General features: G+C 42.5%; 1 protein-coding gene across 1 annotated transcript in view; it reads right to left on the minus strand.

The window, feature by feature from the left end:
• LOC118369131 (MAM domain-containing glycosylphosphatidylinositol anchor protein 1) overlaps positions 1-15,888 on the minus strand; it is a 377,353-nt gene that overhangs the window by 102,899 nt on the left and 258,566 nt on the right. The window contains exons 8-10 of the mRNA XM_052497083.1: positions 7,203-7,318; positions 4,994-5,207; positions 3,358-3,654 (exon numbers count right to left, since the gene is read on the minus strand). Of these exons, the coding sequence (XP_052353043.1) occupies positions 3,358-3,654; positions 4,994-5,207; positions 7,203-7,318 (627 nt within the window). The remainder of the gene's footprint in view (positions 1-3,357; positions 3,655-4,993; positions 5,208-7,202; positions 7,319-15,888) is intronic.

Below are 15,888 nucleotides of genomic sequence, written 5' to 3' on the forward strand. Positions count from 1 at the left end.
AAACTTTTGTTATTTACCAAATACTTATTTTCCACCATAATTAAAAATCCTGGGGCGGCAGGGTAGCCTAGTGGTTAGAGCATTGGACTAGTAACCGAAAGGTTGCAAGTTCAAATCCCTGAGCTGACAAGGTTCAAAATCTGTCATTCTGCCCTTGAACAGGCTGTTAACCCACTGTTCCTAGGCTGTCATTGAAAATAAGAATTTGTTCTTAACTGACTTGCCAAGTAAAATTAAAAAATTAAAAATCCTACAATGTGATTGTCACGCCTTGGTCTTAGTATTTTGTGTTTTCTTTAATTATTTGTTCAGGCCAGGGTGTGACATGGGTTTATTGTATTGTCATATTGGGGTTTTTGTAGGCATTGGGATTGTGGTTGATTAGGGGTGTGTCTAGTATAGGCTTGGCTGCCTGAGGCGGTTCTCAATCAGAGTCAGGTGATTCTTGTTGTCTCTGATGGGAACCGTATTTAGGTAGCCGGGGTTTCACTTTGTATTTCGTGGGTGATTGTTCCTGTCTCTGTGTAGTTTCACCAGATAGGCTGTAATTAGGTTTCACGTTCCGTTTTATTGTTTTGTATTTGATTCAGTTATTTCATGTACCGCAATTCATTCATTAAAACATGAGTAACCACCACGCTGCATTTCGGTCCGACACTCTTTCAACAAACGAAGAACGTCGTTACAGAATCACCCACCACACACGGACCGAGTGGCGTGGTTACAGGCAGCGATAGCAGGAGCAGCGAACGGAGGCACTTACGAGAGCTGAGAGACGCTGTTATGAGGACGTTATGGACAGCAGATGTATGGAGTATACGACGTGGGAAGAAATAGACAGGTGGGCGGTCGACCCAAAGAGAGTGCCGGAGCCCGCCTGGGATTCGCTGGAGCAGTGCGAAGAGGGCTATAGGAGAATGGAGTTGGAGAGGCAATCACGACGGCGCAGAGGGAAGCCCGAAAAGCAGCCCCAAAAATGTATTGGGGGGAGGCTCAGAGGGAGAGTGGCTGAGTCAGGAGATAGCCCTGAGCCAACTCTCCTTGTTTATCGTGAGGAGCCAAGAAGGAGACCAGAACCAGAGCCGGTGTTAGAGGTGAGCGAAGCAGAGACTGTGAAGGAGTTAATGGGGAAAGTGGAGGAGAGAGTAATGAGGGAGTTGCTAGTATGGTGCTATAGGTACGATATTCACTCTGATGGAGCGTGTCGGGATTTAATGGCACCTGGGTCAGCGCTCCATACTCGTCCTGAGGTGCGTGTTAGTCGGCTGGTGAAAAATGTGCCAGCCTCACGCACTAGGCCTCCTGTGTACCTACCTAGCCTTGCACGTCCTGTGCCAGTCCTGCTCTCAGGCTCTCCAGTACACCTTCACGGTCCAGTCCATCCTGTGCCACCTTCACACACCAGTCCTCCGGTAGCAGCTCCCCGCACCAGGCTTCCTGTGCGTGTCCTCGATCCTGTAGCACCAGTTCCAGCACCACGCACCAGGCATTCAGTGCGCCTCGCCTGTTCAGCACAGCCAGAGCCTTCCTTCCCTCCTGCGCTGTCGGAGCCTCCTGCATGTTCGGAGCAGCCTGAGCTGTCAGTCTGCATGAAGCAGCCAGAGCTGTCAGTCTGCATGAAGCAGCCAGAGCTGTCAGTCTGCAAAGAGCTGCCAGTCTGCAAGGAGCTGTCAGTCTGCAAGGAGCTGTCAGTCTGCAAGGAGCTGCCAGTCTGCAAGGTGCTGTCAGCCTGCATGGAGCAGCCAGAGCTGTCAGTCTGCAAAAAGCAGCCAGAGCTGTCAGTCTGTATGAAGCAGTCAGAGCTGTCAGCCTGCATGGAGCAGTCAGAGCTGTCAGTCTGTATGAAGCAGCCAGAGCTGTCAGTCTGCATGAAGCAGCCAGAGCTGTCAGTCTGCATGAAGCAGCCAGAGCTGTCAGTCTGCAAAGAGCTGTCAGTCTGCAAGGAGCTGTCAGTCTGCAAGGAGCTGTCAGTCTGCAAGGAGCTGTCAGCCTGCATGGAGCAGCCAGAGCTGTCAGTCTGCAAGGAGCTGTCAGTCTGCAAGGAGCTGCCAGTCTGCAAGAAGCTGCCAGTCTGCAAGGAGCTGCCAGTCTGCAAGGTGCTGCCAGTCTGCATGGAGCAGCCAGAGCTGTCAGTCTGCATAGAGCAGCTAGATCCGCCAGTCAGCCATGATCTTCTAGATCTGCCAGTCAACCAGATTCTTCCAGATCTGCCAGTCAACCAGTCTCTTCCAGATCTGCCAGTCAACCAGTCTCTTCCAGATCTGCTAGTCAACCAGATTCTTCCAGATCTGCCAGTCAACCAATCTCTTCCAGATCTGCCAGTCAACCAGAATCTTCCAGATCCGCCAGCCAGCCAGGATCTACCGGAGCCTACTACCTGCCTGAGCTTCATCTCAGTACTGGGCTTCCTCTCAGTACTGGGCTTTCTCTCAGTCCCGAGCTACCTCAGTCCCAAGCTGCCCCTCAGTCCCGAGCTGCCCCTCAGTTCAGTGGGGTTCTGGGTGAGGACTATTAGGCCATGGTCGGCGGCGAGGGTGGATTATCCCAGGACGCGAAGGGGAGGAACTATGACATTTATGGAGTGGGGTCCACGTCCCGAGCCGGAACCGCCACCATGGACAGACGCCCACCCGGACCCTCCCTATGGTTTTGAGGTGCGTCCGGGAGTCCGCACCTTAGGGGGGTTCTGTCACGCCTTGGTCTTAGTATTTTGTGTTTTCTTTAATTATTTGTTCAGGCCAGGGTGTGACATGGGTTTATTGTATTGTTGAATTGGGGTTTTTGTAGGCATTGGGATTGTGGTTGATTAGGGGTGTGTCTAGTATAGGCTTGGCTGCCTGAGGCGGTTCTCAATCAGAGTCAGGTGATTTTTGTTGTCTCTGATGGGAACCGTATTTAGGTAGCCGGGGTTTCACTTTGTATTTCGTGGGTGATTGTTCCTGTCTCTGTGTAGTTTCACCAGATAGGCTGTAATTAAGTTTCACGTTCCGTTTTGTTGTTTTGTATTTGATTCAGTTATTTCATGTACCGTGATTCATTCATTAAAGACATGAGTAACCACCACCCTACATTTCGGTCCGACTCTCTTTCAACAAACGAAGAACGTCGTTACAGTGATTTTCTGGATTTTTTTTTCTCATTTTGTCGGTCATAGTTGAAGTGTACCTATGATGAAAATTACAGGCCTCTCTCATCTTTTTAATTGGGAGAACTTGCACAATTGGTGGTTGACTAAATACTTTTTTGCCCCACTGTAGATCACCAGGACCAGGAGAAACACTTGGGAAATACTTTTTATTTCCATCCAGAGCACAATAAACAGACATCTTATGGAAAATGTAGCACTTTGCGACTCACATTGTACATTCAGCTGAACCTGTGCCTGACGTGGCTTGACGTTGAGGCCATTGTATGGCGCCGTCTGGCAGCGGTAGGCACCCATCAGGTCGCGGGTGACATTGGTCAGGCGGAGGCGCCCGTCGCGTGTTTCCACCGCCCACTCACCCGTGGGCATGGTCAGGTCCTTGTCGGCGCGCGACCAAAGCACGGGTGGGCGGGGCTTGCCATCAACCAGGCACACCAGGTCGGTGGTGCCTCCCTCCCTCACGCTCACCACCTGGCCCCCTTCTGGCACCGTTAAAATTGGGGGAGTAACTGTGGGGGGGGGGGCAGAAAGGGGGAAGGGTGTAAGAGGGAGTGTGAAGGGAGTGGGATGGGAGAGAGGGGGGAGTGAGGAGGGAGATGGAGAGATAAAGAGAAGAGTGGAAGAGAGAGGAAGAGGGAGGAGTGGAGGGCAAGAAAATATTTTAGAAAGGGTTGCCCAAAAGAAAACCAGGGTTTATAGAAAGAAAGAAAAAGAAAGAAAGATGAGGACAGCCGGATGAAGGGTGGAGGGGGAGAGTGAGTGAGCTTAAATGTTGACATTAGCAAGGCCATTTTTATTGGATATTAAAGTGGTTATATATACAGTTTTAGTCGGAAGATTACATACACTTAGTTTGGGGTCATTAAAACTTGTTTTTCAACCACTCCACACATTTCTTGTTAACAAACTATAGTTTTGGCAATATGGTTAGGACATCTACTTTGTGCATGACACAAGTAATTTTTTTAACAACCGTTTACAGACAGATTAATTCACTGTATCACAATTCCAGTGGGTCAGAAGTTTACGTTACACTATTGACTGTGCCTTTTAACAGCTTGGAAAATTCCAGAAAATGTTGTCATGGCTTTAGAAGCTTCTGATAGGCTAATTGACATCATTTGAATCAATTGGAGGTGTACCTGTGGATGTATTTCAAAGTCGAACTTCAAACTCAATGCCTCTTTGCTTGACATCATGGGAAAATCAAAAGATATCAGCCAAGACCTCAGAAAAAAAAAGTTTTAATTTATAAAGCCCTTTTACTAAAAGTCATTGGTAAACTTTAGACATATGACGTACCACACCCAGTCTCAGGGATGGCTAACTCTGGAAATTGCTTTTGTCTCTACTGAGTTATAGAAATCAGCTTTTAGTTTTCTTCAAAATGTTCTTCAATTTGATGTTCTGGTGCCTCCAGGGTAATTCAGAAAGCTGATTGAGGACCTTATTACTGATGAATGTGTTAGTTTTTTATGACTGTGTTCTTCTTTCTGCTTGCATTTTGTATTTATATTTGATGTGTGTATTTTCTGTAATTTATGTAATTCATCTGTAAAAGAGACCTTGGTCACAGTATGATTCCCTGATCAAATAAATAAAATTATCCCTACTGATAAGGTTGTAATTATCATAAATGGATTTGTTGTCATCTTTTGGTTGAAAAGGTGAAAGGTCAGTGGTGAAACGTCACTACTCGGCAACTCGGGTAACAACATTCTCTCTGCGTTTCCCACTTGTAATTCCGACTTGGATGGTAAAGTGAAATTTCCCACTTGGAACTAGGAGCGTCCAATAACTCTAATAGCAGGTGAACATGGCAACAGAACAAAGGAACAGTTCCCGTACCGCTGTTCTGGGTGATGTTGACATCTACCCTCAGCTCGGGCACTGTGCTCCCGGGGAAGTTGGCCACGCAGCTGTAGGTGGCCTGGTCGTGGAACTTCATGTCCACGATCTCCAGACTGCTAGTACCAGGCGCCATGTCTGGGTCGCTGTGCAGCACAATCAGGCTGTCCGAGTTGTAGATGAGCATCGCGTTCTGGTACCACGTGTAGTTCACCTAATAGTATAATAATATAGCAAGATGTTATTTAATTGTGTTAATATATTCAAACACACACACACACACACACACACACACACACACACACACACACACACACACACACACACACACACACACACACACACACACACACACACACACACACACACACACACACACACACACACACACACGCACACACACACACAGTACCAGTCAAAAGTTTGGAAACAGCTACTCATTCAAGGGTTTTTCTTTATGTTTAAACATTTGTACATTGTGGAATAGTAGTGAAGACATCAACACTATGAAATTACACATATGGAATCATGAAGTAACCAAGAAAGTGTTAAACAAATCCAAATATATTTTATATTTGAGATTCTTCAAAGTAGCCACCCTTTACCTTGATGACAGCTTTGCACACGCTTGGCATTCTCTCAACAAGCTTCATGAGGTAGTCACCTGGAATGCATTTCAAGTCATGTGTTTGTGAGGACCAACGGCAGACAGGAGAAGCAGGTACAGGGAGTCAAACATTTATTCAGGAACGGACAAAGAACAAGACAGGAACAGCATCAGCACATGGGTAAACAAGGACATATGACAAACAATCCCGAAGCAGGAAACAGAGCTAGGAAACAGACAGATATAGGGAAGGAAATTACACAAGTAATTGAGTCCACGTGAGTCCAATGAGCGTTGATGCACATGACGGGGAAAGGCAGGTGTGCGTACTGAAAGTGCCTTGAGTGTGTAATGTTGGGAAGTCTGGCGCCCTCGAGCACCAGAGGGAGGAAGAGCGGGAGCAGGTATGACAGTGTTTGAGCCAATCACTTGTGTTGTGACAAGGTAGAGGTGGTATACAGAAGATTTGGTAAAATACCAAGTCCATACTATAGAAAGAACATCTCAAATAAGCAAGGAGAAACGAGAGTCCATAATTACTTTAAGACATGAAGGTAATTTAATTCGGAAAATTTCAAGAACTTTTAAAGTTTCTTCAAGTGCAGTAGTAAAAACCATCAAGCGCTATGATGAAACTGGCTCTCATGAGGACTGCCACAGGAATGGAAGACTCAGGGTTACCTCTTCTGCAGAAGATACACCCATTAGAGTTACCAGCCTCAGAAATTGCAGCCCAAATAAATGCTTCACAAAGTTCAAGGAACAGACACATCTCAACATCAACTGTTGAATTGCTGCAAGGAAACCACTACTAAAGGACACCAATAATAAGAAGAGACTTGCTTGGGCCGAGAAACACAAGCATTCTGCAGTGATACGCCATCCTATCTGGTTTGCACTTGGTAGACTATCATTTGTTTTTCAAAAGGTCAATTACCCAACACCCCTCCAGGCCATGTAAGGGCTATTTGACCAAGAAGGCGAGTGATGAGGTGCTGCATCAGATGACATGTTCTTCAAAATCACCCGACCAAAACCCAATTGAGATGGTTTGGGATGAGTTGGACCGCAGAGTAAAGGAAAAGCAGCCAACAAGTGCTCCGCATATGTGGAAACCCTTTCAAGACTGTTGAAAAAGTATTTCAGGTGCAGCTGGTTGAGAGAATGCTGAAGAGTGCGCAAAGATGTCATCAAGGTAAAGGGTGGCTACTTTAAAGAATCTAAAATCTAAAATATGTTTAACACTTTTTTTGTTACTACATGATTCCTTATGTGTCATTTCACAGTGTTGATGTCTTCACTATTATTCTACAATGTAGAAAATAGTAAAAATAAAGAAAAACCTTTGAATGAGTAGGTGTCCAAACTTTTGACTGGTACTGTACTTTACTGAATTCATTGTAACTTGTAATGAGCATGTAATAGCCTTTTATAACGTATTTTAACAAGGCATATGTCTCTTTAAATAAAATGTTCATCCCTCTCAATTCTCTCAACTTATTTAGTCTGCATCATTATGAGACCATTATAAGACATTATAAAGAGGTCATACCCTATTATTATTATTATTATTATTATTATTATTATTATTATTCAGTTGACCTTGTCCTGGGGCTCCGCATCCACGTGGCAGGAAAGCTTGAGGTCACGGCCCATCTGGATGCTCTCACTGTCCTTGTTGGAGTCGGGTGTGATCTGGAAGGTAAGGTTACCCATACCTGAAGTGAGAGATGGAGGGAAGGGGAATAGAAGGGGGTGAGGAGGGGGAGAGAAGGAGGAGGGGTGTAGGGAGGGAAGGAGTTGGTTGAAGAAGGAAGGAGAGAAGGGTGTGTAAGGAAGGGAAGATGAGGAAAGGAAGGCAAGAGGAGGGAAAGAGGGGTAAGGAAGGAGAAAGGGAGAGATGGGTAAGGAAAAATGGGGTGGGAGAAGGTGGAAAGTATAAGAGAGAAAGAAATAAGGAGGAAGGAGAGAGCATAAGAAAGAGAGGATGGGAAGAGGATGAAAGAAGAGGAAAAGGTAGAGGGAAAGTGATGAAGTAAGAATGAGGGAGGGAACAAGCAGGGCACGTAGGTGTGAGCAGGGAGGGAGGGAGGGAGGGAGAAGAATAGAGGGAAATTAAAAAGAGAAAAAACAATGAGAAAATGAGAGAGATCCACCCTAACAACAATGACTGTCCCATCAAAAATATCAAAATACACATAATAAACCCTCAGGTACTGTGCAGTACCTTTTAGTAAAATGTGCAGATAAAGAGTATAATGGTACATTTATGTAGCCAATATTTTCAATTAAAAAAGGTACAGTCATCACACTCTCACTCTCAAAACTCTGCTTAAGACAGAAGCTTATACTATACTCAATTTAAAAAATAGTTTGCCTTCAACAGTATTCTACCTCATACCCTTACATCGCTGAATGTTGCATACCAGTCAGGTGATTAATTTTGTACAGAATCATAACTATATTTGTAAATACACGTGCAGTAGAGGTCCGTGTTTGAAAGCAGCTGGAAATCAGAAAAGGCCACGGCGAAATAAGTGGGATCTCGCATTTTGCAACACACAATTTGAAAAAGCAGTTGATCAAAACAAAGCTTCGGACTTCATTGATGACGTGCTTCTGATAAAGTGATACTACACACATCAGAACACTGCTTTGAAGTTAGCTGCTTTGATGTAACATCTCTAGTACCAGCGAGAGTGCAGGAGAGGAAAAATAAAAACATTGCAACTCCATGCCTTGCCAAGCATGCAAACTAGCTTGGCAAGTGGGCTGGTGATGACGGGAGACTTAACGTCACCGTCATATGGCTAGCCCTCCGCGCTCAAGTAGATGGAGACCATATGTTACACTTTATACATTAGCGAGGCGCTTACGAAGCACTCGTCTGCATGCTATCTCGTCACCTGGGCTCGTGTGACTCCCATTAACAGGGAAGGGGAAAACACACACATGTACACATATGTGCAAGACAAAAACATACATCCCGGAACACACTTTGTCTGCTCCTTTTTTTAAATCTTCTTATGGAACAGTGGGATGCAACAACATCTGGTGAAATTGAAGAGCGCCAAATTCAAATTAAATTACTATAAATATTTAACTTTCATAAAATCACAAGAGCAATACATCAAAATAAAGCTTATCTTGTTGTTAATCCAGCCAATGTGTCAGATTTCAAAAAGGCTTTATGGTGAAAGCATACCATGTGATTATCTGAGAACAGCGCCCAGCGGACAAATCATTGCTGTCTTCAAATTGATATCGATATGAGTGATTAACAAAATAGTGTTGTGTTGACCTTTCTGCGTTGGCTGCCCAATTGAAACAATATGCAACAATCCAAAATGTAGCTGGCTTTCTTCTACAAGTTGTCCTCTAACCAGTGATATACATATTATTCACAGATTCTGTGTGTATTTTTTTGTAAGGTTAGTTTGAGCTGGAAGTGCAACCCGCCCCCTCTCAATCAATTGATTTCAACATGATGTAACAATGAGTGTTTGACAAATAAGTGTTGCGTTTCTTTTTCTCTTTTGGCGACCCTAAAATCAAAATGAATCACTCCAAAATGTAAATGGTTTCCTCAGCAGGTTGTCCTCTAATGAGTGAAGTTAACAATATTTACAGTTTCCATGTGTTTTTTTAGTTGTGTTAGTTTCAACAGCGCATATAACCTGATTTCTCCCCTAAGCAAAATTTTTGATTATTCAAAGTAGGCACCCTGTGCCTTGATGACAGCTTTGTTCACTCTTGGCATTCTCTCAACCAGCTTCACGAGGAATGCTTTTCCATTTCGAAGGAGTTCCCACATTTGGTGAGCACTTGTTGGCTGCTTTTCCTTTACTCTGAAATCCAAATCATCCCGAACCATCTCAATTGGGTTGAGGTCAGGAGATTGTGGAGACCAGGTCATCTGATGCAGCACTCCATCACTCACCTTCTTGGTCAAATAGACATTACAGAGCCTGAATGTGTGTTTTGGGTCACTGCCCTGTCGAAAAACAAATGATAGTCCCACTAAGCGTAAACCAGATGGGATGGCATATCGTTGTAGAATGCTGTGATAGCCATGCTGGTTAAGTGTGTCTTGATATCTAAATAAATCACAGTGTCACCAGCAAAGCACCCCCACACCATCACACCTCCTCCTCCATGCTTCACGTTGGGAACCACACATGCAGAGATCATAAGTTCACCTACTCCACCGGTTTAATGTCCATTGCTTGTGTTTCTTGGCCCAAGCAAGTATCTTCTTCCTATTGGTGTCCTTTTGAAGTGGTTTTGAAGTGATTCACGCAGTCTCCTCTGAACAGTTGATGTTGAGATGTGTCTGTTACTTGAACTCTGTGAAGCATTTATTTGGGCAGCAATTTCTGAGGCTGGTAACTACATTTTACATTTTACATTACATAACTCTAATGAAGTTATCCTCTGCAGCAGAGGTACAGTGCCTTGCGAAAGTATTCGGCCCCCTTGAACTTTGCGACCTTTTGCCACATTTCAGGCTTCAAACATAAAGATATAAAACTGTCTTTTTTTTTGTGAAGAATCAACAACAAGTGGGACACAATCATGAAGTGGAACGACATTTATTGGATATTTCAAACTTTTTTAACAAATCAAAAACTGAAAAATTGGGCGTGCAAAATTATTCAGCCCCTTTACTTTCAGTGCAGCAAACTCTCTCCAGAAGTTCAGTGAGGATCTCTGAATGATCCAATGTTGACCTAAATGACTAATGATGATAAATACAATCCACCTGTGTGTAATCAAGTCTCCGTATAAATGCACCTGCACTGTGATAGTCTCAGAGGTCCGTTAAAAGTGCAGAGCGCATCAAGAAGAACAAGGAACACACCAGGCCGGTCCGAGATACTGTTGTGAAGAAGTTTAAAGCCGTATTTGGATACAAAAAGACTTCCCAAGCTTTAACCTGTTAGTCCACTAGGGGCATTATTTCATTTTTGGATAAAAAGACGTGCCCGTTTTAAGCGCAATATTTTGTCACGAAAAGATGCTCGACTATGCTTGGAATTGATCGTTTTGGAAAGAAGACACTCTGACGTTTCCAGAACTGCAAAGATTTTCACTGTGAGTGCCGTTGAACAAAAGCTTCAGGCAAAACCAAGATGTTTGAGCGCCCAGGAAATGAACAGGATTTCTGAAGCTACGTTTTCCATGATCGCCTTATATGGCTGTGAATGCGACAGGAATGAACGGACACTTTCTATCGTTTCCCCAAGGTGTCTGCAGCATTGTGACGTATTTGTAGGCATATCATTGGAAGATTGACCATAAGAGACTACAATTGCCAAGTGTCCCGCACGGTGTCTGCGTGGAAATTGGTGCGCAAAAGTCAGCTACCAGTATTTTTCCATCCGAATCAGAGAAGAATGCAGGCTTCCAGGGACGGCATTTCAATGAAGAGATATATGACAAAACACCTTGAGGATTGATTCAAACAACATTTTCCATGTTTCAGTCGATATTATGGAGTTAATTCGGGAAAAGGTTCGACGTGTAGGTGACTGAATTTTCGGTTAGTTTCGGTAGCCAAATGCATAGTAACAAAACGGAACGTTGTGTCCTACACAAGGAAAAACTGGACATCTGCTATGTAACTGAGAGTCTCCTCATTGAAACATCTGAAGTTCTTCAAAGGTAAATTATTTTATTTGATCCCTTTGCTGGTTTTTGTGAATATATTATTATTATTATATTATGTTGCGTGCTAAATGCTAAGCTAGCTATCACCACTCTTACACATATTATTGATTTTCTCTGGTTCTAAAGCATATTTTGAAAATCTGAGACGACAGGATTGTTAAGAAAAGGATACGTTTGAGAGCAGGCATATTTATTTCATTTCATTTGCGATTTTTAGAAATCGCTAACGTTGCGTTATGGTAATGAGCTTGAGGCTGTAGTAACGCGACCGCATGCGGGATGGGGCGAACTATGAGGTTAAACATTCCAAGGAGCACTGTGCAAGCGATAATATTGAAATGGAAGGAGTATCAGACCACTGAAAATCTACCAAGACCTGGCCGTCCCTCTAAACTTTCAGCTCATACAAGGAGAAGACTGATCAGAGATGCAGCCCATGATCACTCTGGATGAACTGCAGAGATCTACAGCTGAGGTGGGAGACCTTGCCCATGGGACAACAATCAGTCGTATATTGCACAAATCTGGCCTTTATGGAAGAGTGGCAAGAAGAAAGCCATTTCTTAAAGATATCCATAAAAAGTGTTGTTTAAAGTTTGCCACAAGCCACCTGGGAGTCACACCAAACATGTGGAAGAAGGTGCTCTGGTCAGATGAAACCAAAATTGAACTTTTTGGCAACAATGCAAAACGTTATGTTTGGCGTAAAAGCAACACAGCTCATCACCCTGAACACACCATCCCCACTGTCAAACATGGTGGTGGCAGCATCATGGTTTGGGCCTGCTTTTCTTCAGCAGGGACAGGGAAGATGGTTAAAATTGATGGGAAGATGGATGGAGCCAAATACAGGACCATTCTGGAAGAAAACCTGCAAGTCTGCAAAAGACCTGAGACTGGGACGGAGATTTGTCTTCCAACAAGACAATGATCCAAAACATAAAGCAAAATCTACAATGGAATGGTTCAAAAATAAACATATCCAGGTGTTAGAATGGCCAAGTCAAAGTCCAGACCTGAATCCAATCGAGAATCTGTGGAAAGAACTGAAAACTGCTGTTCACAAATGCTCTCCATCCAACCTCACTGAGCTCAAGCTGTTTTGCAAGGAGGAATGGGAAAAAATTTCAGTCTCTCGATGTGCAAAACTGATAGAGACATACCCCAAGCGACTTACAGCTGTAATCGCAGCAAAAGGTGGCGCTACAAAGTATTAACTTAAGGGGGCTGAATAATTTTGCACGCCCAATCTTTCAGTTTTTGATTTGTTAAAAAAGTTTGAAATATCCAATAAATGTCGTTCCACTTCATGATTGTGTCCCACTTGTTGTTGATTCTTCACAAAAAAAGACAGTTTTATATCTTAATGCTTGAAGCCTGAAATGTGGCAAAAGGTCGCAAAGTTCAAGGGGGCCGAATACTTTCGCAAGGCACTGTAACTCTGGGTCTTCCCTTCCTGTGGTGGTCCTCATGAGAGACAGTTTTGTCATAGCGCATGATGGTTTTTGCGACTGGACTTAAAGTTCTTGAAATGATCCGTATTGACCGACCTTCATGCCTTAAAGTAATGATGAACTGTCATTTCTCTTTGTTTACTTGAGCTGTTCTGCATAATATGGACTTGGTCTTTTACCAAATAGGGCTATCTTCTGTATACCACCCCAACCTTGTCACAACACAACTGATTGCCTGAAACACATTAAGAAAGAAAGAAAGTCCACAATTTAACTTTTAACAGGGCACCCCTGTTAAATCAAATGTATTCCAGGTGACCACCTCATGAAGCTGGTTGAGAGAATGCTAAGAGTGTCCAAAGCTGTCATCAAGACAAAGGGTGGCTTCTTTGAAGAATCTCAAATGTAAAATAAAATCTGTTTGACACTTTTTTGGCTACTACATGATTCCATATGTGCTATTTCATAGTTTTGATGTCATCAATATTATTATTAGAAAATAGTTAAATTAAAGATAAACCCTGGAATGAGTAGGTGTGTCCAAATGTTTGACTGGTACTGTATGATTACTGTTGTGACACATTAAAACTAGTTTTTCAAACACTCCACAATTTTATTTTTAAAACTATAGTTTGGACAAGTCGGTTAGGAAGTTTACGTTACATTATTGACTGTGCCTTTTAACAGCTTGGAAAATTCCAGAAAATGTTGTCATGGCGCCAGAAGCTTCTGATAGGCTAATTGACATAATTTGAGTATATTGGAGGTGTATCTGTGTATGTATTTCAAGGCCGACCTTCAAACTCAGTGCCTCTTGCTTGACATCATGGGAAAATCAAAAGAAATCAGCCAAGACCTCAGAAAAAAAACATTGTAAGCCTCCACAAGTCTGGTTCATCCTTGGGAGCAATTTCCAAACGCCTGAAAGAACCACGTCCATCTGTACAAACAATAGTACGCAAGTATGAACACCATGGGACCACGCAGCCGTCATTCAGCTCAGGAAGGAGACTCATTCTGTCTCCGAGAGATGAACACACTTTGACAACAGCAAGGAAGAAGCCACTGCTCCAAAACTGCCATAAAAACGCCAGACTACGGTTTGCAACTGCAAATGGGGCAAAGATCGTAATTTTTGGAGAAATATCCTCTGGTGTGATGAAACAAAAATAGAACTGTTTGACCATAATGACCATCGTTATGTTTGGAGGAAAAAGGGGGACGCTTGCAAGCCGATGAACACCATCCCAACCATCTATGCATTTATATATAAACTCCAGTCGTACTTTATCAAAAGCCTTTTCAAAATCAGCTATGAAAACCAGGCCTGGTGTACCCGATATTTCATAGTATTCTATTGTTTCCAGTACTTGTCTTGTATTATCTCCAATGTATTGTCCATGTAAAAAAACCTGTCTGATTAGGATAAATAATATCTGAAAATACTTTTTAAATTCTATGCGCCAAGCATTTTGCTAGGATCTTTGCATCACAACACTGAAGTGTATGAGGTCTCCAATTTTTAAATGGACTGGATCTTTATATATACACCACTTGGGTCCTGTTTCAGTAATATTGATATCAGACCTTCTTGTTGCGTGTCTGATAATCTACCATTTATATATGAGTGGTTAAAACATGCTAATAATGGTCCTTTGAGTATATCAAAACAAGTTTTGTATACTTTCACTGGTATGCCATCCAGCCCTGGAGTTTTCCCATCCTTAAAGGCCCCAATTGCATCAAGCAGTTCCTCCTGTGTAATTTGGCCTTCACATTAATCTTTCTGTACAGATGTTAATTTTACAATATTATTAGGAAAGAAATCCACACAATTAGTTTCAGTTAGTGGAGATGGAGGAGCCTGAAACGAAAACATATTCTTAAAGTACTTTACTTCTTCTTTCAAAATATAATTTGGTGAATTATGCATGACTCCATTTGTGACAAGTTTTAATAAAAAAATGTTGGTAGCATTTCTATATTGAAGATTGAAAAAGAATTTAGTTAATTTCCCCCCACATTCCATCCAGTTCGCTTCATTTTTATAGTCTATTACACAGGATCATTCTTGAATAAGTTCCTCTATTTCTTTTTGTTTTTCTCTAACTTATTCTGTGCCTCTATGGTACCGTTTTTATTGCTATCTAACTGTACTGTCAGTCCTTCAATTTCCTTTGTTAATATGGACTCTTTTGATCTAAATTGCTATTGTTTTATTGATGAGTACTGAATTTCATGGCCTCTAAAGGCACACTTAAAAGTGCCCCATACAATAAGGGGATCTGCTGTACCTATGTTATGTCTGAAAAAGTCTCTTATAAATTATTCTGTCCTCGATCTAAACAATTTATCATCTAATAGGCTTTGATAAAATGTCCAATATCCTCTCCCACGTGGAAATTCTGTAAGAGTAATATATATGCCAGTTAGGTGATGATCCGACCGCATTCTGTCCCCTATCAACAAACACTTTTTAAACTTTTGGTGCCAGAGAAAATGGCATAAGAAAGTAGTCAAGACGACTAGCTTGATTAAGCCTCCGCCATGTATATCTCTAGGTCAGGGTATTTAAGTCTCGATATATCCACTAATTCCAATATATCCATGACATTCATGATTTCCTTAAGTGCCTGAGGGTGATAGTTTGTAGTGTGATTTCCTTTCCGGTCCATAGAGGTATTTAAGACTGTATTAAAATCTCCCACCATAATAATAGAGCCTAGTGTTGTTTGTCGAGTTGATAAATTCTCATATACAGCAGAGCAAAAAAGTATTTAGTCAGCCACCAAATGTGCAAGTTCTCCCACTTATAAAGATGAGAGAGGCCTGTAATTTTCATCATAGGTACACTTCAACTATGACAGACAAAATGAGAAAAACAAATCCAGAAAATCACATTGTAGGATTTTTTATGAATTTATTTGCAAATTATGGTGGAAAATAAGTATTTGGTCAATAACAAAAGTTTATCTCAATACTTTGTTATATACCCTTTGTTGGCAATGACAGAGGTCAAACGTTTTCTGTAAGTCTTCACAGGTTTTCACACACTGTTGCTGGTATGGCCCATTCCTCCATGCAGATCTTCTCTAGAGCAGTGATGTTTTGGGGCTGTTGCTGGGCAACATGGACTTTCAACTCCCTCCAAAGACTTTCTATGG

The sequence above is a fragment of the Oncorhynchus keta genome, chromosome 35 (genome assembly GCF_023373465.1).
Source record: "Oncorhynchus keta strain PuntledgeMale-10-30-2019 chromosome 35, Oket_V2, whole genome shotgun sequence".
Lineage (NCBI taxonomy): Eukaryota > Metazoa > Chordata > Actinopteri > Salmoniformes > Salmonidae > Oncorhynchus > Oncorhynchus keta.